Source organism: Cnephaeus nilssonii (genome assembly GCF_951640355.1).
Source record: "Cnephaeus nilssonii genome assembly, chromosome: 18".
Taxonomy (NCBI): domain Eukaryota; kingdom Metazoa; phylum Chordata; class Mammalia; order Chiroptera; family Vespertilionidae; genus Cnephaeus; species Cnephaeus nilssonii.
This window is the reverse complement of record NC_137089.1, coordinates 18,511,777-18,537,647: the sequence shown is the minus strand read 5'-3', so window position 1 is coordinate 18,537,647 and position 25,871 is coordinate 18,511,777. Positions and strand designations below refer to the sequence as shown.

General features: G+C 37.1%; 1 protein-coding gene across 5 annotated transcripts in view; it reads right to left on the bottom strand.

Annotated features, from left to right (window-relative positions):
- EMC2 (ER membrane protein complex subunit 2) overlaps nucleotides 1–25,871 on the bottom strand; it is a 359,544-nt gene that overhangs the window by 317,854 nt on the left and 15,819 nt on the right. For all 5 annotated transcript variants that reach the window (XR_013814944.1, XR_013814945.1, XR_013814946.1 and 2 more), the window contains exons 6-10: nucleotides 20,070–20,155; nucleotides 19,864–19,923; nucleotides 14,423–14,504; nucleotides 13,671–13,781; nucleotides 12,535–12,639 (exon numbers count right to left, since the gene is read on the bottom strand). Coding sequence is in view for 1 of the 5 variants with exons in the window: in XM_079796391.1 (XP_079652517.1) it covers nucleotides 12,535–12,639; nucleotides 13,671–13,781; nucleotides 14,423–14,504; nucleotides 19,864–19,923; nucleotides 20,070–20,155 (444 nt within the window). In the remaining 4 variants the exon portion in view is untranslated. The remainder of the gene's footprint in view (nucleotides 1–12,534; nucleotides 12,640–13,670; nucleotides 13,782–14,422; nucleotides 14,505–19,863; nucleotides 19,924–20,069; nucleotides 20,156–25,871) is intronic.

The window sequence follows — 25,871 nt, the reverse complement described above, 5'->3', positions numbered from 1 at the left end:
CTACCCCATGCTAATTTCAAAATGACTTCTAACTAGACTGACAATTCCCATCATTTATCAGTTTGATTTAACACTACTAGATAAGTGTTTCTTATGGGTGTAGGTTACTAGATAAGTAAATCTTTACTAGATAAGTGTTTCTTATGAGGGTAGGTTTATTATAACTATATTACCTATTTTCCCCTTGGTTAAAGTACTAACATTTACTATTAAAACATAAAGTACTTTCAATTAACATCTAAGCACTCAATACATTTTCATGTGACTGATCTTTCCTTCAAATACCAATGCTGTCTTAGGTACTTAGCACTTGATTTATGATGTGTTCCTTCTCTTTTGTAATTAACTTAATTTGGCAAACTTCTTATGACCTGTTGAGAAAGATTAAGTGATCAAGCACAGGTAACATCATAGAAGCAATAGGTTTCAGGAATTGTTAACCTGCCTTTGACCTCTCTGCAGCTTAACATTATGATTCCCCTACTTCTTAAACCATTAGCTTCTGTAGTTGAATCTTGATATGACAGAGTAAATAAAGAGGATTTCCAAAGGAAATGCCAGGAAAAGAGAAGAATTCATAAGAATCAAGATCCCTTTTACCTTTTATAGACATTACTAATTAAAGGAATTCAAATGTTAAATATTCACAATTAGAAAATGTCATAACAGCAACATCACATTTAAAACTTTGCCTTTACATAATTGCATTTGGTGAGTAAAGGATGTGGGGTGTGATTACTCCTATTATCCAGTTGACAAATTCACTTTTATAAGGACTTACCAAGAACAGAAAGCCTTTTCTTTTACCACTGCCTATCCAAAAGTAGGAATGGTCCTAATCAGATACTTAAAGGTCTAATTCTAAGTAAAAGCTTTGATGGGTTGAGGAAGGGGGTACAAATAGAATACCACATTATAACACTTACACAGCAAAACAAAAATAAATTCCCATAGAGCTGAAGTCATAAAAAGTATTTTAAAATACAACTTTTTTCTTAGTTTGTACTTAAACATAATAACAATAGTAAATATGAATTTGTGATTTTTAAAATTAGCTAATAAAAAAATCACCTAAGTTTGTGTATCAAGATTACTAACAACCAGTGAGTACTATTTAGAATAAACAAAGCAAACTTATTTATGTCAGAACAAATAAAGAGAAAGTTGAAAATATAAATCAATCACTTCAAATTTTGCCTGACATGCAATTATTTTGTCTATTCCAGAATTATATGGCAATTTAACTGATTAAGCCGGAATCCTATTTTTCCCTCAAATCATGATTTAATTTTCTATTTCCCAAAAGGATAGTAACAGAATCACCTCCACAATCATAAATAACATATGGATCACTAGCAAAGATGAATTTAGCAGTGTACCAAAGAAGCATTTATCTGGAAAATTATTGTGTGTAGGTTCACATTAAAGTTTTTCATGAGCATTAATCAAACTTGCCTGCCTCTACCGAACATGCTAAACCAATTACCTCATTGAAAAGTCAGTAGTAGACATATTCTGTTTCATTATTAAGTAGAAAGAAAAGCAGTTCCTAAAACCTCTTTTTCTCTAATTTACAAATGCCTAGAAAAACATTACAATAAGGAATATTTTTCTTTATACTTGTTTATATGCCTAGACATGAGTCATGAAGTTCTCAATTAGATCCCACAGATTTGCTTACTAAAATGTCAATCTCTAGTTATAATTTGCCAAATTAATCGTAAATTCTGCATTTTTGTTTTTATACAGTTAAGATTTTGCTTAAGTAAACTCTTTTTTCATAATTCTGTTGGATCTTAAAAAAATTCACCCAAAAAATTACAATAATAATAATAATAAATAGTCAATGATTCATCCATTGCAATTACTGGGATAAGTTGGGCTAAAATTTACCTTTACACAATTTTGAAAACAACATGGGTGTACAAAGTAATAGGATAAATAAAATGGGACACTGGTTGGATGAATCTCAGAAACATTACACTGAGAGAAAAGAGCCAGGCACAAAAGAGTACATAACCTATGATTTCATATATATAAAGTTCTAATACAGGCAAAATTAATTTATAGTGGTAAAAATCAAATCAGTGCTTGTCTGTAGTATAGAGTGAGTTCACTGCAAAGTGGCAGAAGGGAACTTTCTGTATGAAGATGTTGTGTATCTTAATTGGAATGGTGGTGAGAGGGGAATTTAAACTTGTCAAAACTCAACTATAGACCTAAAATGTGTGCATGTTTTTTGGCATATTTTACCTCAATAAAGTGGATAAAAAGGAAGGCAAAATAAACAAAGCAGAAGGAAGGGACTATAGAGTTATACAATCTATCTATATATATAAAAGCCTAAGTGACCATTACGACCAGAATGACCAGTGGTTGTGATACACACTGACCACCAGGGGGCAGATGCTCAACTCAGGAGCTGCCCCAAGCCCGCAGGCCCCGATCGCTGATGGGGCCTACCAGCCAACCTCCTGGTTCCTCCCCGTGACTGGCAGGCTCCAATCTCCTGATTGGGGCCAGGTCCTGGGCTGGGACGGGGAACTAGGGGTGGGTGGCGGCAGATGCGGTCCCTTTCCCAGGGGGACCAAGGGCCAGCTCCCTCCTCAGGGCCTGTGGCAAACCTCTCTGGTCCCTCCCCCCCAGCTGGAAGGCCCCAATCGGCTGTCATGGTTGCAGTTGGCTCCTACCCCCAGCCAACAGGTCCTGATCAGGACCGGGCCCCAGGCTAGAACGGGGAACCTGGGGGTGGGTGGCGGCGGATGCGGGTGGCAAGGGAAGGAGACGACGGGGAGCAGGGGAACCTGTGGGGCCTTGATCTCCGGCCAGGCCTAGGGATCCCACCTGTGCACGAATTTCGTGCACCGGGCCTCTAGTAGTGTAATAAACTGCCAAATGAGAACATATTTCTCTTCCTATTGAGAGATAAGTACTGCATCCCTGATCTAGGCTGACCATGTGATTTCCTTTGCTCAATGGAATACTAGGAACATGTGACAAGCCCAGAAGCTTGAAAAGCCCTTGCACATCCAAGTTTGCCTGTTTGCTGTTCTTAGAACCCTGAGACCCCTACTTGAGTAGGTCCAGGTTAGCCTGCCAAATGAGAGATACCCAGTACTCCCAGACAACAGATAACCTTTCAATTATTTAAGTGAGGGTATCAACCACTAGCATAGGACAGAAATTGGTAAGAAATATTCAAAGTGATGAAAACCAAGGACCTACAACCAATAAGTCCAGTCGAGGGAGTATTTCAGATCTTGCTCCCTGGCTTATGTCCTCAGTTTTACTCAAATAAACTCCTATAAGATGGCAGCGTAGGTGAACGCAGTACTTGCCTCTTCCCACAACCACATCAAAATCAGTGATTTGGAATATGAAGAAGTAAAAACAAACATCCAATCAGAACAGCAAAAGGAAAAAGAATCCAAATATATGAAATTAATGTAAGGAGGTTCGGGACAACTTCAAGTGTATCAAAATTCACATCATAGGGATGCCGGAAGGAGGAGAGAGAGAGAGCAAGCAAGAAACTGAAAACCTATTTGAAAAAATAATGACAGAAAATTTCCCTTACCTGGTGAAAGAAATCGATATACAAATCCAGGAAGTGCAGAGAGTCCCAAACAAGAGGAATCCAAACAGGCCCACACCAAGATACATCATAATTAAAATGCCAAAGGTTAAAGACAAAGAGATAATCTTAAAAGCAGCAAGAGAAATGCAGTTAATTACCTACAAGGGAGCACCCATAAGACTGTCAGCTGATTTCACAACAGAAACTTTGCAGGACAGAAAGGATTGGTAAGAAATATTCAAAGTGATGAAAACCAAGGACCTACAACCAAGATTACTCTAGCTAGCAAAACTATCATTTAGAATTGAAGGTCAGATAAAGAGCTTCCCAGACAAGAAAAAGCTAAAGGAGTTTATCACCACCCAACCAGTATTACATGAAATGTTTAAGGATCTTCTTTAAGAAGGAAAAGAATGATCAAAAATATAAACAATAAAATGGCAATAAATACATATCTGTCAACAATTGAATCTAAAAATCAAAATAAATGAACAAGCAGAGCAGAAACAGATGGACAGACATAGAGACCATTTTGATGGTTGCCAGATGGGAGGGGATTGGAGAAATGGGAGAAAAAGGTGAAGGGATTTAGAAGTATAAATTAGTAGTTATACTGTAGTCACAGAGTTGTCAAGAACAGCATAAGGAATACAGTCAATAATCTATAATAATAAAAGCGTAATATGCTAATTAGACTGGACATCCTTCTGGACGACCTTCCAGATGAAGCTGGGGCTACAAGGGAAGCCCAGGTCCTGGGTGCCAGAGGGAAGCCGGGGGAAGGAAGGCCTACTCTTGCATGAATTTCATGCATCAGGCCTCTAGTATTCTAATAATTATGTATGAAGTCAGATGGGTATGATATTTTTGGGGATGATCACTTAATAAGTTTTATAATGTATAGTCACTGGGTGTACACTGTACACCTGAAACTATTATAATATGGTATGTCAACTGTAAATGAAAAAAAAAAGATTTAAAATAAATAAATAAGCCCAGTCCAGACTAGTGCAGAATTACTCAATTGAGCCCAAGCCAAACAGCTTACCTATAGAATCATAAGCAAATAAGTTACTATTTTAAATCACCAAGTTAGCAAAGGATAAAAGATATAAATATTTACTGGATCAGATTGACAAAAAGCGAACCCTGAGCCTCTGTAGAAAAGGCACAGAATATGTAAGCTTCAAAAGCAACAAAAGATTTTATTTAAAACCTGTTACTGGTGTCAGGAGGAAGAAATAATTTTGCACAATGAGTCCTAGCTGAAGAGAAATGGAAGTTGCTATACAGAAATCTGACGACCAACTAAATTAAGATGCAATACCTTCTAAGATTACAGGAACTGGCAAAAATTCCTTGTACTATCCTGTCCTATGGAGTCAAGAAAAGGCAAATCATACCTTCAGTAAAGTTGTGCAAAACATCTGAGAAATATAGAGCTTACAGTATAAAACTAAAAGACTGAAGAGCATTAGTGATGCTTTCAGAGCTCTTTCCAAAGAACACTGAGACCTTATAAATAAGTCTATAAAAAGAATATGGATCTAATAAAATACAATAAGAAAAAAATTTTAAATAAGAATGGCGAGGAGGGTAAATATAACTAGAGTATAGGGCTTGAATCTTTTAATGATGGCTTAAATTACTGAAATGATGGGAGTCATGGCTATTGATAGTGCATCTCACAAGCAGGGAAGGGCATGTTTGTCTGTTTTTGTGTTACTGAGGGATAGAAAGAAAGAAAAAGAAAAAAAACAAAACAAAACAAAACTCTGAATTTAGTAATTATTGAAAGCTTTAGGTCTGAACTGAAGAAAGTGAAGTGAAGGTAGAATATCAATTGTTCACATGAGAAAGATTGAAAAGGGAGTTCGAAACCATAATTACAATGTCAGACACATTTATACCTGACAACTCCTTATAGAGGCAGTATATTGTGGCCATTAAGAGCACCAACTCTGGAGTCAGACCTGCCAACTCTGGAGTCAGATTTGGTAAAAATTATGTATTACCTCCTTTAATCCTCAGAAAACTTTTATTATGCCCACCTTGCAGATGAACAGTGAGGCCCAGGATAGTATGTAATATATCCAAGGTTGCAGAGCTAATAAATGTCAGAGCCAAACTTTGAAGTCAGACAACATGGATCTATTCTGTGTTCTTCTCTTTAAGTACTACATGGTACTGGCTTCCATGGAACGGGACTCATGACACAATACAGAGATGGACAAAAACACTCTGGATAGTTAAAAGGGGGGAAACTGAATCCTATTTCACATCGTACATAAAAAATCAGTTCCAAATGGACTTGGGATCTAAATGTGAAAAGCAGAAGGAAAAAAAGATCTAAAGACACTCAAGATTATCTTTATAACCATGAGTAAACGATTTCTTAAAGAGAAATCAAAAAGCACAAACCATAAAGGAAATGAAAGATTAGGTTGAACATATTTATATATCATCACAAACATACGTATATGTACAACAAAAGACTTGTACAGCAATATTCAGTATAGTACTATCATAATAGCCCAAAACACAAAATAATCCAAATGCCTAACAACTGATGACTAAGTAAAATATATGTTCATATAGACTATAGTACAATGAAAATAAATGAACTACAGACATAAAGGATAAATCTCATAAATACGTATAACAGTGATATTGGCTAGGCAAAAATAAATACATACTGCATAATTCCAAAAAGTTCAAAAAGGGCCAAAAACTATGAGATTATAAATCCACATTCTTGGGAAGGACAGAAGGACTACAAATTGAGAAGAGGTACCAGGAGAGCTCTGGAGTGCTGTAATGTTTCTACTTATTGACCTGGATAATTTGTTGGTGCAGGTAGTTAGCTAGTTATTGGTAAAGAAAGGGAGCAAAGGATATCACACATTATTAAGCATAATCAACTAGGAAGCATATTCCTGCTTGCTTCACAAGGAAGTTACAGCTTCACACACTCCCCAGGGAACCAGCAGTTCAATGGGATAAGGGATCCTATCTAATAAAATAGTAATATGCAAATTAACCACCACTCTGCTACACCCACAAGTCACGCCCACCAGCCACACCCACCATCCAATCAGGAGCGAGCATGCAAATTAACCCAACCAAGATGGCTGCAGCCACAGAGAGAGCAGGAGGGAGGCTTGGATTTCCCCAGCGATGGAGGAAGCCAAGCTTTCCGCACACCCTGGCCAGCCTAGGCCTCCACTTAAGGCTACAAAGTTTCAATTATAGAAGATAAATAAATCCTAACAAAAATGGTGGCAGCCACGGAGCTGGAGAGAGCAGGAGGCTAGGGTTGCCCCCGGCGATGGAGAAAGCCAAGCTTCTGCAGCCCTGGCCTGCTTTGGCCTCCACTTAAGGCTACAAAGTTTCAATTATAGAAGATAAATAAATCCCAACAGAAATGGCTGCCACAACGGAGCAAACAGAAGGCTTGGCTCTGCTTCAGGCTACAAAGTTTCAATTGTAGAAGATAAATAAATCCCAGATACCAGGGCCTCCACTTGGGTCACCGGAGAGCATGGCCAGCCTGCAAACCACCACAGGCCCCTCGCCCAGGCTGCCCCATGCTCCAAGGGAACCCCCACCCTGATCCGGGACACCCATCAGAGCAAACCAGCTGGCCCCCACCCATACACCAGGCCTCTATCCAATCTAATAAAAGAGTAATATGCAGATTGACCATCACTCCAACACACAAGATGGCTGCCCCCATGTGGACACAAGATGGCCAGCAGGGGAGGGCAGTTGGGAGGGACCAGGCCTGCAAGGGAGGGAAGTTGTAGGCAATCAGGCCAGCAGGGGAGGGCAGTTGGGAGGGACCAGGCCAGCAAGGGAGGGCAGTTGGGGGCGATCAAGCCTGCAGGGGAGGGCAGTTAGGGGTGACCAGGCCAGCAGAGGAGGGAAGTTGGGGGCAAACAGGCTGGCAGGGGAGCAGTTAGACATCAATCAGGCTGGCAGGGGAGTGGTTAGGGGGTGATCAGGCTGGCAGGCAGAAGCGGTTAGGGGCAATCAGGAAGGCAGGCAGGTGAGCAGTTGGGAGCCACTAGTCCTGGTTTGTGAGAAGGATGTCCGACTGCCCGTTTAGACCCAATCTCACCGGGGGGTTCCAGATTGGAGAGGGTGCAGGCTGGGCAGAGGGACACCCCCCCCCCCCCGCCGTGCACGAATTATGTGCATAGGGCCTCTAGTAGAATAATAAGGGGGAAGGGGTAGAACAATAAAGGGAGAGGTAAGCACATGTGTAGTAGGAGCCAAGATGGTGATCATATAAGGCCTGTCAGCCTACACTGGGAAAAGAATAAAACTGGATAAAGGGACACAAGACCCTAGAAGATCTAGGAAATAGATTGGTCAGGGGGTGGACCCATCAGAAGCCCAGGAAAGCTTAAGAAGTTGACCGGTTATAGTGAAAAAGCACTTGGTCCTTCCCAAGTGTCTGTATGTGAACATGCTCTTTCTCATTGTCTCTATTTGTAACATACATGTTCTCTCTCAACAGCAACAATGTGAGTCTGCAGGGACTGGGGCTCCAAAAGACTAGGCTTTAATATGGCACAGAATCTCTGCACACTGGCCCTGTTTCTGGGCAAGATTGGATTTTTTCCATGGCAGGACAGACAGAAATGGGACTGAAAACCTGGGGCCAGCCTTCCAATAAAGCTTATCATCAGACCACCCTTCCCATAGAGATCCTTGGAATGCTTTCCTTGTTACATTATGAAAGAGCCCCACTTTTACCAGCATCACATTTACCTTGTATAGTACATTGAAATGTACATTTATGATGTGTTTCTTTTTACCATCCTATCCTGTGTAATAAAAGGCTAATATGCAAATTGACCAAATGGTACAACGACCGGTTGGTATGATGCGCACTGACCACCAGGGGCCAGACGCTCAATACAGGAGCTGCCCCCTGGTGGTCAGTGCATTCCCACAGGTGGAGTGCCACTCAGCCACAAGCTGGGGTCACGGCTGACGAGCGCTGTGTCAGGGGCAGGAGCCTCTCCCGCCTCTGCAGCAGTGGTAAGGATGTCTGACTGACGGCTTAGGCCCACTCCCCCCTAAGCCGTCAGTCAGACATCACCCGAGGGCTCCCAGACTGCGAGGGGGCGTAGGCCAGGCTGAGGGACACCCCTCCCAAGTACACAAATTTTGTGCACCGGGCCTCTAGTGTATGTTGTAATTTAATAAAAATTGATTTTAAAAATAGTTATCCCATGTCAAAAAATACACTCTGAGCAGCTAGCTGCTTCTCAAAAATATCTTAAAAACAACAATGTAGTCTGCATACCATCCTATATAATAAAGGGCTAATATGCAAATATACCAAATGGCAGAACAACTGGAACAACCAGTTGCTATGACATATGCTGACCACCAGGAGGCATGTGCAAACATGGCAAGCATTGGCCACAGTGAGATGGTGGAACAGGTGAGCAAGGGCACCAGACCAAGGCCGGAGCGACCGCTCACACCCACTGCCAGTGCTGGCCCCACTCACACCCACAGCCAGCACTGAAGCCGCCGCTCGCACCTGCTGCCAGTGCCCGGCACTGGTTCCAAAAACTTGGCACCATCAGCGGGTGCAAGCGGCAGCTGCCTACCCTAATCTCCCCTGAGGGCTTCTCTACCTCCCCTTGCTCCTGAGGGGCAATTGGGGTAGCAGCGGCTGCTAGCACCTGCTGCTGGAGCCGACCCCAATCCCTCCATGCTGTCAGCGGGTGCAAGTGGGGCTGATGCTGTCAGCACGTGGGAGCGGTAGTGGTGGGAGTGGGGCTGCTGGCAGACAGGGGACTGGGGGACATGGTGGGAAGGGTCGGGCGGGGGTGCAGAGGATGAGCCAAGACCTGCCCCTGTGCCTAATGCAGCCTCATGGCCCACATTTCCTTTCAAGGTGCATGAATTCGTGCACAGGGCCCGAATATAGTTAGTTTATATTATACAAGTCTTATCTTTAAACTTCTCTAAGCCTGCTATGTATGAAATCCCAGTATAGATCTGAGCTATCTTAAACTGATACTGTTGAAATTAACCTAGCTATTAATAACAGGAAAGGAGCAAAGGGAAAACTAGACATTACAGGCATGTCACTTGGATAGTTTCACCAGAAGATACTACTTTATACTCCACAGGGGTCCAACGAAGGGGAGATAGGCACATGCCCAATAAAGTTGGAGTGACATAGGGAAGGTGCTGGCTGTCAGAGCTGAGAACAAAGGTCATTGGCCAGAATGGGCACAGCCATTGCAAGGGCATGAAATTTGGGGTATTTAATCCCTTGAACAAAGGAGTTCACACCCTCTAGGGACTCTTGGGACTTGTGTGACTCTGCGTTTGTGGGGCAACCCTTACATCCCACACAACAATGGACTAATGGACTGCAACTAGCCTGATACTGAACTGGACCCAGCTCAACATGGAAAGGAAACTCTGGATACTGGCTTTGCTTCTAGCTTTACTAAAACTCCAGCTCCACTTCTTCTATGACCGGACTAAGAGAAATGGGACTTTGGAAACCCAGGGATGTAATTCCACACAAATAAAAATCACCCATCCTCCCATGCAAGTCTCAGAAAACTCTTTTTCTCGAGATACTGTAAAAATTCCACCACCAGCAGCACCCAGTAGGGAAGAGAACCTCCCATTTTCTCTGATAACAAAACTGCATTTGAAGAAGCCCAATCAAATATTTATAACTATGACTTATATCCTAACAGAGCTAACGTTCTCTATTATATGCATAAAATAAAAATACAGTTACATTAAATGATGTAATCATGGAAGCATTGAATTTTTTAATCTTCCCAAGCTTCTCCAACAGAAGTACAAAAACAAGGAAACAGCACCAAAACCAAAATAACAGAAAACAAGGCCAAAGAAGACAACTTCAAAAAACTACACAGCAGGTAATTTTCCAAAACCCTAGAATATAGTTGGTATCCACAACAGAAGGACCTAAAAAAGACCAACAGCTGTGCGGTAGGAGCAACAGGAAGTAAAAGAGGACAATCTACTACTCTACAAGCCACAGAAAGAAAAAAAAAGTGTAAACTGATGAATCTTCCAATGGCCTGCAAAACCAGGACAGTCTCAAAGGCTACAGATCAAAGATATGCAACTGTAACATTAAACAAGTCTAATAGTCAGACCTAAAAATCTCTGAAATATCTAGTAAATACCCTCTTCCAAAGGGGAAAAGAAAACTAAACAAACAAACAAAAAGCAAAAACAAAATAAAAGCCACCTCACACAGAACGAAAACTACTGGAATCTGAAACCAAACTGACCAGGACAGAAAGCCTGGGGTTAAGAAGAGGAGAGATGGTTTAGAAAAGGTAGTCATGCCCAGAGACAACAAATCCCAGAAGAAGAAAACAAAACAAAAACACTAACAATAAAACCCAACATTGAAAAATGAAAGCAACACCTCAAAATTTAAGATCTATAGAGATCTAGGGTTAGAACAGAGGGCTGAACCGAAATATATTTCTGAATTAGACCTAGTTCTGACATAAGCTGAATATACAAAGAGGTCCTATTTGAGTTCTCTTTAACAAAGAAGAGGAAGCTACAGAGAAGTCAAGTTGGAAAAGTTATCCTATTTTATCTCTGATTCCCTAAAAACTTTCTCCTAATAGCCCAGGAAAATTGTCTTCCTGAATCATGGAGAATAAGAAAAAGAATATAAAGTAACTCCAGAAAAATTATTAAAGAAAAAAATAAGAAAATGATAGGAAAAGTATAGAAAAAAAATGAATAATATAGGATATGAGAAAAGAGAGCCAATAGACCTATAATTGGAGACCTGAACAAGAAAACTTAAGCCTTAGCTGGTTTGGCTCAATGGATAGAGTGTCAATCTGCGGAATGAAGGGTCTCGGGTTCAATTCTGGTCAAGGGCACATGCCCAGTTGGGGGCACGCAGGAGGCAGCCAATCAATGATTATCTCTCATCATTGATGTTTCTATTTCTCCCTCTCTGAAATCAATAAAAATATATTTTTTTTAAAAAGAAAAAGAAAACTTAAGCAAACAAAAAAGTATTTAAAATTATAATTTCAATAGCAAATTCCTCAAATTAAAAGAGGAATAAAATCCACATATTAAAGGGTCTTTTGTATATTTGAAAAATTAACCCGAGAATAATCAACAAAACATACTGTAGTATTTTAAAAATAAATAAAACATTCCTTAGGAGAACCAAACAAAAAGTCTAAGTTAGTTATTAGGGAAAGAAAATCAGGAAAATCAGGTGTCAGGGTTCTTGACAGAAATATTTTATCCTAAAAAACAATGGAACAATATGTTTAGAAGACTTAGTTATATAAGCTTCATAAGGTTTCATAAAAAGCCAAATCATCCTCCAAATATAAAGACTATAGACATATAAGTTATAACATGCAAGATGTAATAAGATATATTTTTCCAAGAGGCCTTCTTGAAGAATCTCCTAGGTATGAGCTTCAGAAAATCAGATAAGATATGACATGTAGGGCGAGTACATAAACTGTTATATAGTCTGGTTAGTTTACTTTTAGGTTTTTCTTCACTTTTTCATTATTTGAGATACCTCTAATTAATAACACACGCACATACCCAATTTGCTTCTGAAATGCATCCTGCAATTTGTTTATCCTTTCTGGATTTTTCACAATTACTTTTTATTTGCCAAATGCAGAACTACTGAGATTTCTAGATGGTGAGGCTAACTATGGGATCATAATAGTAACAGACTCCTCTAGCAGGGGGCGGGGAAGTGATCCTACAACTACAAATTCATTCTGTAGTTAAAACACATTTGATAAAGGCCCAGAGGCATAAAAGTCCAATGACAGACATTTGGCTTTGTACTTTGTAGAAACAAAAACAACAACTAAGATATACAATACATTAACTGACCTATATGATAATATAAAACTATTAATACTAACCTGATAAGCTCTGTTTATTTGACTAGCTGCCCAACTAGCATATTTCATGTTGTCCTTTTTTGTTTTTGCACTTGCTTTTGGATTAGAAGCAATATGACTTGCCGACTAAAAACAAAAAGTAAACATCAAGAACGAAATGCCATTTTTCTAGCAAGATAATAAAAAACATGTAAGGTCACAGTTGCAATGGGATGATAACAAAGTTTTAAAAATTGTACCAAAACAATTTGTTTTTAAAATAAATATAAAGTTAAATAAAATTGCAGTGTTTAAAAATGACATGTTTTAAAACAATGAATAATCCAAATTGAAAAGAGAAAGAATATCTTTAAAAATATCTAAAATTATTTTATTAGCTGTCTACCACAGCTCTTAAGGGTAAAATTCCATTTCTTTCTTGAAAAGTATTTCATTTGTTTCTTCCTGCCTCCATCTCTACAATCAATTCTTTTCATTCATCTAAAAGTCCATAAAAAGACTAGAATAAATTAAAATTCAAAGAACTGGCTTATTAAAGGAAAGTTTATTTTTCCAGGCATTTTGATTGTAGAAAGTGGCTCATTTTATATATATTTTAAAGCTCAGCAAATTCTTCCTACCCCAAAGCTCTTGTTAATTTACTTTTCTAAGCTTGTCACTTGGCATACATAAATAATGGGAATATTTAATTACATGCTTCCCACAACTTCCAAACTGGTTTTCTATACCATAAAAAAAATGTTTTAATTTTACATAAGAGATTTTATTTCTAATATGTCTTTTATTGCCATGGTTTAAAAATATCTCATACAATTTTAATTTAAGGTAAGAAACATAACAATGTTGAGAATAAATCCAAGAATGTCAAAACAATTAAGAAATAGTATGAATTTTTATCAGTTACTATTTAATTTTATAAGGGAATATATCACTTCTGATACAATAAAAAATATTTTACAATGAAATGTCAAATATATGGGATGTAGTAACATTCAAAAATAAAATTATCTTATAACTTATTACTCATAATTAACTAGAAGAAAAAATGCATATGCTTATAAAAAAAAACAACAAGAAAGAAGTGATTGAATAGGATAGTTAATGGAGTTTAAATGACAGATTTGGTAAAATAACATTAAACATGCACCTTAACTCACCATGTAAAGTCCAAACAAAGCTCTCATATTTCTGTTGTTCAGTTTCAATGCCTGTGCAAAATACTTTCTTGAAAGTTCAAGGTTTTCAAGTCCACCTTGGGTATATTTAACCTGTTAAAAATTTCAGAGTGCTGAAACTTGTTTATTTTACTACTTTGAAATATAGCATGTTTCATCATACCATAGGCATTAGTAACTGAAACAGATATTCTGTAAAAAAATACAAGATGTTTAAAATTTTTTCATCTTAAAGTTGTTAAAGCTTATCTAAAATTTAAAGCATAACCTTCCCCAAAAAACTATTCTATTAACAGTCCTTAAAATGAAGTCCTTCTAACCTTACAGCATTGAATTACATTGCTATCCTTAATACTTAATGACAAATACTTGCTACTTCCCAAAATACTGATCTTGATATGAATTTTCTAGAATTTAAAAAAATCATAATCACTATCAATGTTTTAGAAGTTATTAAATGGTGACAATTGTGGCATAATTCATAATTCAAAAAGAAAATAGTATACAAATAAAAAATACAAAGGATTTCACTGTTTTAAGCAGTGTTTTTAACTGAGAAGTCACTATTTCCATTACAGTATTAAAAATTTAAAACTTTTACTCCAAGTCAATTTTCATCAAATGCTTTAAATATTTATATACTTGCCTAACATTAAGGACATAATCTTAGTTCCATTATAATACCCAAACCAACAAAAATAAAATCATATACAATTGCTGTTTTTGAAACTTACTTCAGCATATTGCTGGCAGTATAAGTGGTTGTATGGATTAGTCATCATAAGCTCCTCTAAACAAAAGGCTGCTCTGGCATAGCTGAAAAATATCAAGGCGAAATTAAAAGTAACAAATTTTATCTTAGTTATGTCTTTAAATAATTTTAAAAAACAAGTTTATTAATGTTAGACATTTTGTTCCCTAAATAACTAAAATAGCTTTATTATTAATAAAGGACTTATCCTAAATTCATAAATACAAATATTTAGGTTTTTAATGAAATTAATAAACAAAGGCTTAAATCCTAAAGCAGCCCATGAACATCAATACATATTTTTGAAAACTAGGTCACTACTATGACATTCAAACATTATTAACAACATAGGCTTCAAGACCTTGGATCAAATTACATATAAAATAAACTTCTAGAATTCCACAAATCATTTAATAAAATAATCAAATAGCTAAAGTGTAAGGAGGAAATAAACATTTTATTAAATACTCTCTATTCACTAAAAATCCTTTATAGACATAAATTTGTCAACATATTCTATTACAAAGACTTTTCATTAGTTAATTCTACTGTAAAATACGAAATCATAATAAAGTTATAAATTTCTAAACCCATAAAAAACAGACTTAGTGGCTTTGATATATACTCTGCTATTATTTAATCACGTGGTAGAGAAACAAAAATCTTGCTGAAAACCTAAGGAGAAAACTGCTGCAAAGGGTTCTGGAAAAATGGTTTTACACCAGGTAACTACAATTCCCCTCAATGTATTTTATGTTTAAAGTCATGTGACTATACTCACTATTTGTAAGAAATCCTAAAGAATACAGGTGTCCTAAGATTTATTCGCAGTGAGGAGGTGATGAGAGTACCCATTAGAGAAAGGCTACCTATAGTTTTTTTGGCATTTGTCACCAATATTCTATCTTTACACTAATGTCTGATATACTTACTTTTCAAAATACACGTTGCAGTTTCATATATGTAACTAATAAGAACTAACTTTTTAAAAAATATGTTTTATGATTTTAGAGAGAGAGGAAGAGAGAAATATTGATGTGAAAGAAAAATGTCAACTGCCTCCCATACACCCCGATCAAACCCACAACCTTTCAGTGCACAGGACAATGTCCCAACTGATTCATACCAGCAAAGGCAAAATCTAACTTTTATCACATCCTCACTATGTATTATTTCCTAGGTATTAGAAGTATTAACTCATCTAATCCTTCCAAAACCCTAGGAAATAGGAAATTAATACACCATTCTATAGTTAAGAACACTGAGGCACAAAGATTAAGCTGAAACCAGGCTGTGCCACTCCAGATAGTCTACACTCTTAACCACTATGCATACTGCCTCTAAGCACTACATACCACAATGGAAAATTGTGGTGATGGTAGTGATGAAGATGTGAATGGTAACATAAAGACTGGAACAACAATCAAATACCCAGGGTCTGAGGAACCAAAACAGCTTGCAGATTACCCCCAAATCATAGTACTTTAGATTCATGAAGATTATTATATATATAGACTAGAGACCTGGTGCATGAAATTCATGCACGGGTAGGGTCCTTAGGTTTGGCCAGCGATCTGAGCCCATCGGGGCCTTCCTTCCCCCGGCTGCCAGCTGCCAGCTGCCAGCTGCCAGATGGGGCCTTCTTTCCCCCAGCTGCTGGCTGCCGTTCAGGGCCTTTCTTCATTCTGCGCTGCCCCCTGGTGGTCAGCGCACATCATAGTGATCGGTAGAACTCCCGGATGGTCAAACTCCCGAGGGGACAATTTGCATATTAGCCTTTTATTATATAGGATTCTCATCAAAGATCATGCAGCTGTTTAGCCCTTTCATTTTTATATCCAAAACCAGGTTCCTGACATATGATAGGTATATAATGGGTGACTGGCTAAATGAGTGAACAAATAACTGAATTAATGTCTAGAACAATGAAAGTATTGATATGTATTTATCTATCTGATGTTTATTATTCTATAAGACAAGGGGAAAGTGGACTCTAAACACCTAACTTCATCAAAAAGACAGTTCCCTTCTAAATGTTTCTTTTACTAAATTAAGTTTTTAAAGTTCTTCTGATCCTCACAAAAGCATATGTATAGGTTACATATTTGTCCCCTAGATTGCTTTATCAACATTATTTTCCCTTATAACATTTTAATTATTCTATTTGTTATAAAATTTTACAATAAGGCTGGGCCTACAAAAAGGAACCGTAATCACTATCATAATTAATTTATAATACTAGCTGATTCTTACTGATATAATATCTAGTTTTAACTACAAATCAAGTAAAAAACTTTAAGTGTCTGTTTAAAACAAGTATTTTTGTTTTATAATATGTATTGGTAATGCTAACAACACATATAAACAAAAATATATATTTTAGATATGTTATATTGTTTTATATTTAAAACAAGTAAAGTATCTCAACATGGTCAATTGGTGTAACATGTACCACTTGAATAACTAAATACACATTAGAATTTATAAATCAGAAGCAAACTTAAATAAAGGTAACATAAAAGATATAAAAAAATTCATGGCAGAATTCTATTTCCCTTTTCTCTCTCTAAAACACTGAATAGGCTTAAATGAACATTCTACTGTAAAAATTTAGAGTAAAAGTTCTAGATTTAGACTAGCAATGATGCCTGTAACCTATTATATTTAAAATAGCTTATAAACTATTCATATGCAGAAAATGCCAAAATGTTAAATATATCTAGGAATTCCTAAATTGCTACATTTTTGCCACTGTGTCCATAAAACTGTGCTAAGCTGACATCCCACAATAATTTACTACTTACACACACACACACAAATCCTACCTACTATAATGACTTGCCCAAACAAAATGAATTAAGTGAACAGATTCTGATTTTCACTTCAAAAAATCTGAAGGTATTTATTTCCAAGTACTCTACATCTGAATATTTCTTCTAAGTGCTCAATTTGAAAAAATAAATGGTTATTTTGTGAATGAATACCTTTAAGACCAAAAAGAGTTTTGTGATACAGGATAAAAGGGAAAGCTGAACACAATTATCATTTCCTCTGAAAAGAAATTTTTCAGGTGCTTTTCTGTCTTTGTAGTTTTCAATTGCTTTGGATTTTTTATTTCTCTTAAGTGTACATTCAACTCTATCTCAATAAACTCTTTAGAGATTCAAAACAAAGCAAAACTAAATGTGGGCATTACAAGATGAAGCAAATATTAAATTTAATGATAGGTTAAAAATAAAGTGTAACCTATTTGAGAATTAAATCGAGAAATATTAGAAACATGCAAAACAGAGGTGGTATATTTATACAGTTCTTAGAGGACAGAAAACATACAAGCAATGAAAATGGATACATATGACCATCTAAAAATAAAACCTGTTTTTTAAAAAATCAATATGAAAAAAAACTCAACTACCAAGCATATATTTCTGGAAAAACAAATGTTCCAATCATTTATATAAAGAGCTCTAAAATAAATTTTTTAAGGGGTAACTAATTTTCACCTAACAAAATTTGCAAAGATTAAAAAGAATGATAGCACCCAATGTTGTTAAAGGGACACTAATAATAGCTGGTTTAAGAGTGAACTAGGAACAAGTTATCAAAATCCCTGAAAATGTGCATATCATTTAATCAAGTAATTCTATTTCTAAGAATTTAGCCCAAAGAAACAATTAAAATAAAGCAGTATAGCATGATAGTGGAAATAAAAAACAACCTTTTTATTCACTAAGGAAATTAGTTAAGAAAACTAGGTTACATTTAATAAGATGGAATAATATAAAGACACTGAAATCGCATTGTGGAATATTTACTGTAATAAAAAAATTTTGACAATATAACTTAACTGAAAAGCATTAGGCCACAAAAGATAATTCTATTTTAGGTTTCTGTTTGTTTCAAGAGATATTAAAAAATAAAAAATAAACTATAGTTAACTTTAGATGATGCAATTACACATGATTTTTTCCTTCATCTTTACTCTTTATTTAGTTTTCCAAATTTTCGGCATTAGGTATTCCTTTAATCAATAAAATAATTTCCTTGATGATTTAAAATGTGTTTAAATGCTTTTAATCAGAGATCTTCAAACGGCACAAAAATATTTTAGATGACTATCATCTGTCTTATGAACAAAATAAAACTTGTTTTTTACTGCATTCTGAAAATTCAGCTCATGTTATTTAAAATACATACTATATACTTCATAAATATGGACTTTAAAAAATAAGGAAATGAAATTATTACCATTTAAATCAAATGGTAATAATTACCAAATGGTAATTTGGTTTAATTACCAATCTCACATGCATAAGAGAATCCTAAATATGTTCACATATGTGAATATACAAGTATACACTCATCTATGCTGAACATGATTTGGAAAATAATTTCCTAAGGGAAAATAAAGATAATCTGAGAGTCAAAATATGGTAGAGAACTGGAGAGTGCTTCCCAGAATATAGTATACATTCATTAAATGATGCTATAATTTTAATTTTAGCCCCCACTAATCTCAGAATTATGCAATTAACTACCTTAGCTCTCCATTTTGCATTACATATACAGCCCTGAGCTAAGGCAACAGACAAGTGTCTTCATTCTATTTTATTTCCTGTGTCAGCTATTTGTAGTATGAGAATGAGATTAATTATTCATGCATAGTAAGATGTGCATGAGAATCTGATTCTATTCTCTCTAGAAGAAAGAAAGAAGCAATGTGATATACTTCAGATTCAGAAGAACTAAGGGGGGGCAGGGGTCCTGCCTCTGGATGGAGGTTAGCGTTAATGCTGTGTTATTAGAAAACTTGCACTAAGACTGGGCTAATCCTCTCACACTGGGATTTCCTCCTGTCACTGCAGCAATAAAAAAAGCTAACAAAAACATTAAATATCCAATAAGCCAGTTCCTACAGCATTCAACATTCTTGATTATTCTTGATTTTTTACCCAGGCAACAGGATGCTTCTCTACTTTGGAAGACTTGATTCTCTTAGTACTAAGGCTAATAAATGCATACAATTGACAGAATTTTTAAACAGCAGGGAGTATAATACTCTTTGTATTATAAGAACAATTTGAACTCTAAAAATTCACAATTTTGATTCACTAAAATAACCATAGCTCAGCAAATGCAGGCCTTCCTAATTCCAAAGAATGCTTTATGCATTTTAAAGAAAAACTTATTTCCCCAACAAAAATAATTTAGTAAAAAACAAATAACCAAGTTAAAGCAATTCACATATTATATCCAACAAATCATGGATTTGTTATTTTTTCATTTAACTATTTATTTTGTTCATTTAAAATGGCATGACTCATAGCTTCTCACCAATCCTTCGGAAACCATTAGACCTTCTAAACTTAGATAGTGATGAAAACTGCACTCCTAAAAAAATTGTATGTGTACTTAACAACTTACTCATGTTCATTGATATAAAGTTCTGCAAGTTCATGCCAGGCTTCTTGGTCTCCAACAAATCTGGTGAGGGAAAAGGGAAAAAAAAGTGTGTAGATATTTGGTAAATAAACAGCATGTGGGCAAAAAGGAAAATCAATGCAAATTCCATTTTAATTAAAAAAGATTTATCAGAATAACGAAACACATTCCTCTTCGAAAACACTCACTGTTCCAGATATTCATTCAGTTCCCGAATGGCCTCCACATTTTTTCCCTGGGCTTTTCGAATGGCAATCTTACGCTTTCTTGCAGCCTATGGGTTGACATTAATAAAGGATTAAGCGCTCATGATTCCCTGGGTTTTTGTAAAGAAGGTAATTTGACTGTGCAAATTATTATCTCAATGCCAGTGAAACTCTATTGTAGAACTACTGCTTAGTGGAGATTTATAAACATACCCCATGACATCCCACTGGGGAATTCAAACATTCCTCTAACAATCACATATGCTTTACTTTTGATGTACACATATATGCATCATTTCATTCAAATAAATAACCATCCAGATTCCGATAATTACAAGCCAGCAGGGAATCTTAATCTTTATCCACCCTAAAATCCTTTACTCTGTCTCATTCATAAGATCTGTATCTTAAGAGACAGAGGAATAGTTGAGATTAAGAAAAAAAATATCACCATGACCACTTGAATGCCATTATACAAATATGGCTTCTGATAACTTTTTTGCAATTTTAAGAGAACAATCTGCTTATGAGTCTTTCAAATAAATAATATAGGTCCTGAAAGACATATTTTAAAATAGACAAAACATTTAAACTTGCTAAATAATAAATATCAAAATCAGGGGAGGAAGCTGGGTGGAGAGGGGTAAACAGGAAAAATAGGGACATCTGTAATATTTTCAACAAAGTTAAAAAAAAATTTTTTTTAAATCAATGACATTTATTTATGCATTCATCAAATATGTACTGAACACCTACTATATGATAGGTACTATGCTAGACAATGAAAATATAAAGAGAAAGATACATCAATAAAAGAAAAACAATAAGAGAGTATAGGGAGTTGTTGTGATGGAGTAGATCCTAACACGCCTGTAGCCGAGTGGAAGAGGTCAGGAAACAAAGAGGGTCCCAGATGTGACACCTGAACTGAAATAGAAAGGGCAAGTAGACATTAAGAAAGCAAAAGAGGAAGTAGTGTGGAAGATATTGCATACTAGGAGGAACACTGGAGCAAAGGCATAGGAGACAGCAATATTGTGTGTAATCAAGACTATGCACTAAGGCTGCAGTGAACAGTCTGGGACTGGAGGGCACTATATGAATTAATAAATTTACAACCCCTCCATCTCTGTTTATTTTATTCAATGCAGAAGGCTAAACAATAAAACACATTAGGGCCAGATTAAGCTTATTAATTATCATTATTGTTACTTTTTTATATAATACATACTCCACAAGATGCAGACAATGGAAGTAAAATAGATGGATTCTCTTTAGACTTAATGGAGCTACCGGTCAAGGAGTGAAAAAGGTGGGAGATTTTGCTCTGAAGAAGTGAGAGTCAAAAAACAAACAACAACAACAACAACAAAAAACAACACAGAAAATCAAGAGACTCACCAATGAGACCAAGAGCAATATCCTACCTAATAATATACAAATATGCAAATTGACCGTAACTTAGCTATGCCCGCAATTGGCCAGGAGGCGTGGGGGGGCGGGACTCGGGGTGGCCGGGGTGGCCGATTGGGCCAGCGGGACGCTGAGCTCACGTCGCCAGCGGCGGCTCGAGCTCAGCGTCTGCGCCATGGCTGTGCTGCGGCACAGAAGGGGCCTCTGGGGCAGCGAGCTCACGTCCCACTGCAGACCATCAAAAGCGGGGGAGCTAGGTGCCTGTCTGCTCAGGCACCAGGCCTTTCAGAAGCCTCCGGCGGGGCGGAGGCTTCTGAAAGGCCTGGTGCACCAGCGATCAAAAGCAAAAGCATGGGAGCTGGGTGCCTGTCCGCTCAGGCACCAGGCCTTTCAGAAGCCTTCGCCGCGCGGGATGCTTCTGAAAGGCCTGGTGCACCAGCGGACAGATACCCAGCTCCCCCGCGATGGAAAGCAAAAGCGTGGGAGCTGGGTGCCTGTCCACTCAGGCACCAGGCCTTTCAGAAGCCTCCGCCATGCTGGAGGCTTCTGAAAGGCCTGGTGCACCAGCGATCAAAAGCAAAAGCATGGGAGCTGGGTGCCTGTCCGCTCAGGCACCAGGCCTTTCAGAAGCCTTCGCCGCGCCGGAGGCTTCTGAAAGGCCTGGTGCACCAGCGGACAGATACCCAGCTCCCCTGCGATCGAAAGCAAAAGCGTATAGGGGACCCTACACGTGCAGGATTCAATCATGCACTGGGCCTCTAGTTTATAATAATAAAAAGATAATATGCTAATTGGACCGGATGTCCTTCCAGATGAAGCTGGGGCTGGAGAGAAGCAGCCCGGGTCCTGGGTGCCAGAGGGAAGCCAGTGCTGGCAGCTGGGGGAAGGAAGGCCTACTCTTACACGAATTTTTGTACATCAGGCCTCTAGTTTACAATAATAGCAATAACAATATTTCAGTAACAAAAAAATAACCTACATGTTAAAAATGTGCATCCTCGAATATTTGACTCAGGCCAAAGGCCTTACGCAATGCCTATCACACAGAAGGTACTGAAATATATTTGGAATAATTTCAGTATGTAAAACAATGAAAGCACCATAATATATGTAAAATTTAGAAAGTCTCGATAATTTATAAGAAATGTAGAAGTAAAGTTCTAAAAGTAACTCAATCCTAGAGCCTTTAGGGAAAATATTAGACTTCAAATGAAAGCCTTATTAGAAGTCCTTCTGAAAACAGGTGAGGAATAAATTACCATACAATTAAGAAACTAATTTCTTTTGGACATATATTTAATTTCACTGATCCAATATCATTTGAAACAAATTTAATTGTTTATTCTTTTCATTTTTCATGATACTTATTCCATATGGTAGAGCACAGAGTCCAGATTTTTTGGGGGAAAAAAGAACTAAAGCCCAACTATTCTCACTTATCAGCTTTCTAATCAAGGGCAAAATATTTATTGTTTACAAACCTCAGTAATATCACCAATCTCCAAGTATCATTGTAAAGCAACTTATATAATACTCAGAATATAATGATATTAAATGAATGTTATCTTCCTTTTTACCTTTGCTTTGTGCTTAAGATTTGTGTTTTAAGCCTTGCCAAAAGCTCTACTTATGAGATCTTTAAAGAATAGGCACAGGCTTGTTAGTTTGACATTGATATCTTCCCAAACCTTACAGGATTTGCACCAGCTGAGATGAGATAATTTATATAGATACAATGAAACGTGTTGAAAATATTGCATCCAAGTATCACAATTCAGACAAAAGTCAAAGTATAAACCTGAATGGCAACTAATACTTCTACAGTCATAATAAGAGGTATGGTATGAACACCGTAATGGACACCACTATGCAGAGTATGAGATTCGTGAAGAAAGGTGTACTAAAAACGCCTGTCTATTGTTGTTACCCTCATTTTCTCAGTGATTTGAAACAGAACCATTTCTCTACTGTTGAACATACATCAATATTTTTAGGTCAGCAGCATTCTGCAGAATATAGTTTATAAAGCACTCCTGTAGTGTTTCAAGGATAATTAATCTTTTAAAATGTCTTTTGAAAACAATTCTTTTTATAAATGATGGAAAATAGAGGTTTAAACAACATAAATGCATCAAAAGAGATCGAATTAAAAGATCTGAAATTTCTGATTCCCATCCTAGATCCTCCTATAAAACTACTTGAAAGAATCTGAAATACTGCAAATTAAATAATGTTATTTTGAATTATGTGTATTGTAGGTGAAATATAATTTATAATGTAAAACAAACAGAAATTCTGTATTAAATTTGCAATAGCCTACTTTAAAAACTGTTGTCCACCTAATAAATACTTAACAGTTAAGTATAAGATTTTAAATATGGGCTTTATTAATCAGTTTGAGAAACATGCCCAAAAAATCTCTACTATATGAGCAATATAGTGCTTAATCATGTAAAACCAAAGGTATAGCATTTTATCTCCTAATATTCTGAAGTTTAAAACAAGTGTTTAAGTGGTAACTATTTAAGTATGTGAAGCCAGTTTTCCTAATGTGAGAGCTTAAAAACCACCTACATGGCAATTACTATCATACAGGCAATAATAATTTATTACTAAGTCACATAATATACAGAGCTTTCCAGGTTTAGAGAAAAATAACACCATGTTCTGACATAAGAACCAATCTTTATTTATCTTGATCATTTAAAGGAACATCAAGCAGGGATTTCATTTCTAGCTGAGATGATGTAACAGGGACCAGATTTACCCTCTTGTCTGAAACAACCAAAGACCTCGACTAAATACATAAAACAACCTTGTACTGAGAGAGAGGGAGAGGGAGAGGGAGGGGAAGAGGGAGGGGGTAGAGGAGTAGGAAGGGGAGGAAGAAGGAGGGAGAGAGAGACATTGATTGCTTGCCTCCAGCAAGCACCCCTACCAGGGCTGGGGAACCTGCAACCAAAGTATGTGCCCTTGACCTGGATTCAAACCCGAGACCATATGGTCGGCAGGCCGACGCTCTAACCACTGAGAAAAATACAGGCCAGGGCCATGAAACAACCATTTTAAACCACAGGACAACAGGCAGCAAAAGACAGTAATTCCTGAGAGGCAGGAAACAAATGAGGTGAGTCCTATTTTTATTGCCCTGGCTTGCTGCCTTAAGAGAGTTTCAAGGATGCTGTGCAGAGAGGAAGAAAACCAGATTGAGCCCAGCAGACTCTGAGATCAGAAGAAGGAGCTGAGAGTCTAGGAAGATCAAAGAGGTTAGCATTAATAGGCCAGAGTACTGGAGGGGGAAAAAAAAAAAACAGAATAAGGACTCTGGAGGTTCCCCTTGAGGAGTACTCAGCTTGGTATTGATCAGTGCATGTGTGTGAAGAAACTACCCAAGGTCAAGGAAAAAAATCATCAAAAAGGTTTTGGAAGCCCAGCCGGTGTGACTCAGTGGTTGAGTGTTGACCTATGAACCAGGAGATCACAGTTCGATTCAGGTCAGGGCACATGCCCAGGTTGTGGGCTTGATCCCCAGTATGGAGTGTGCAGGAGACAGGAAATCAATGATTCTCTCTCATTGATGTTTCTATCTCTCCCTCTCCCTTCCTCTCTGATATCAATAAAAATATGTTAAAAAAAAAAAAAAAAAAAGGTTTTGAGGAGCCCTGGCTGATGTAACTCAGTTGGTTGGGATGATGCACCAAAAGGTCGAGTGTTTGATGCCTGGATTACAGGTTCAGTCTCTGGTCGGGGTGTGGCTGGAGGCAACCAATCAATGTTTCTCAGATCCTCTCAGGTTTGTTCTCTCTCTCTCTCTCTCTCTCTCTCTCTCTCTCTCTCTCTCTCTCTCCTTCCCTCTCTAAAATCAATAAAAACATATTTTTTTAAAAAGGTATTCCACATCACTGGTAATGTAAATAACAAGATAACATTTTAATCAATCATACTAGCAAAAGTTAAATATGCCATGTGGAAGGACACAGAGAGAGAAGCATCTCCTCCACCATAGAAATGACTGTAGACAGCTAAAAAAAAACACCCTTTGTGCAGGGAAATTTGGTAACCCCTATCAAAACTTAAAATGCATGTAACTTCCTGACAGATATTTTACTCCAGGAATCTATCCTACAAACAACATCAACTGCAACACTTTCTGGGAGGAAGACATCAAAATCAACATAAGAGTTCACCAAAAGGGTCTTAAGTAAAACTGTTTTTCATGAAGACAGAGACTATACATCCATGCAATGCAATGCTATGCAGCTTCTCAAAGGATGATATAAAGCTTATGCTGACATGACATGACCTTTAAAATACACTGCTAGGTAAAGTATGCCACCATTTGCATTTTCAGCAATTCTCCCTGTCAAAAGG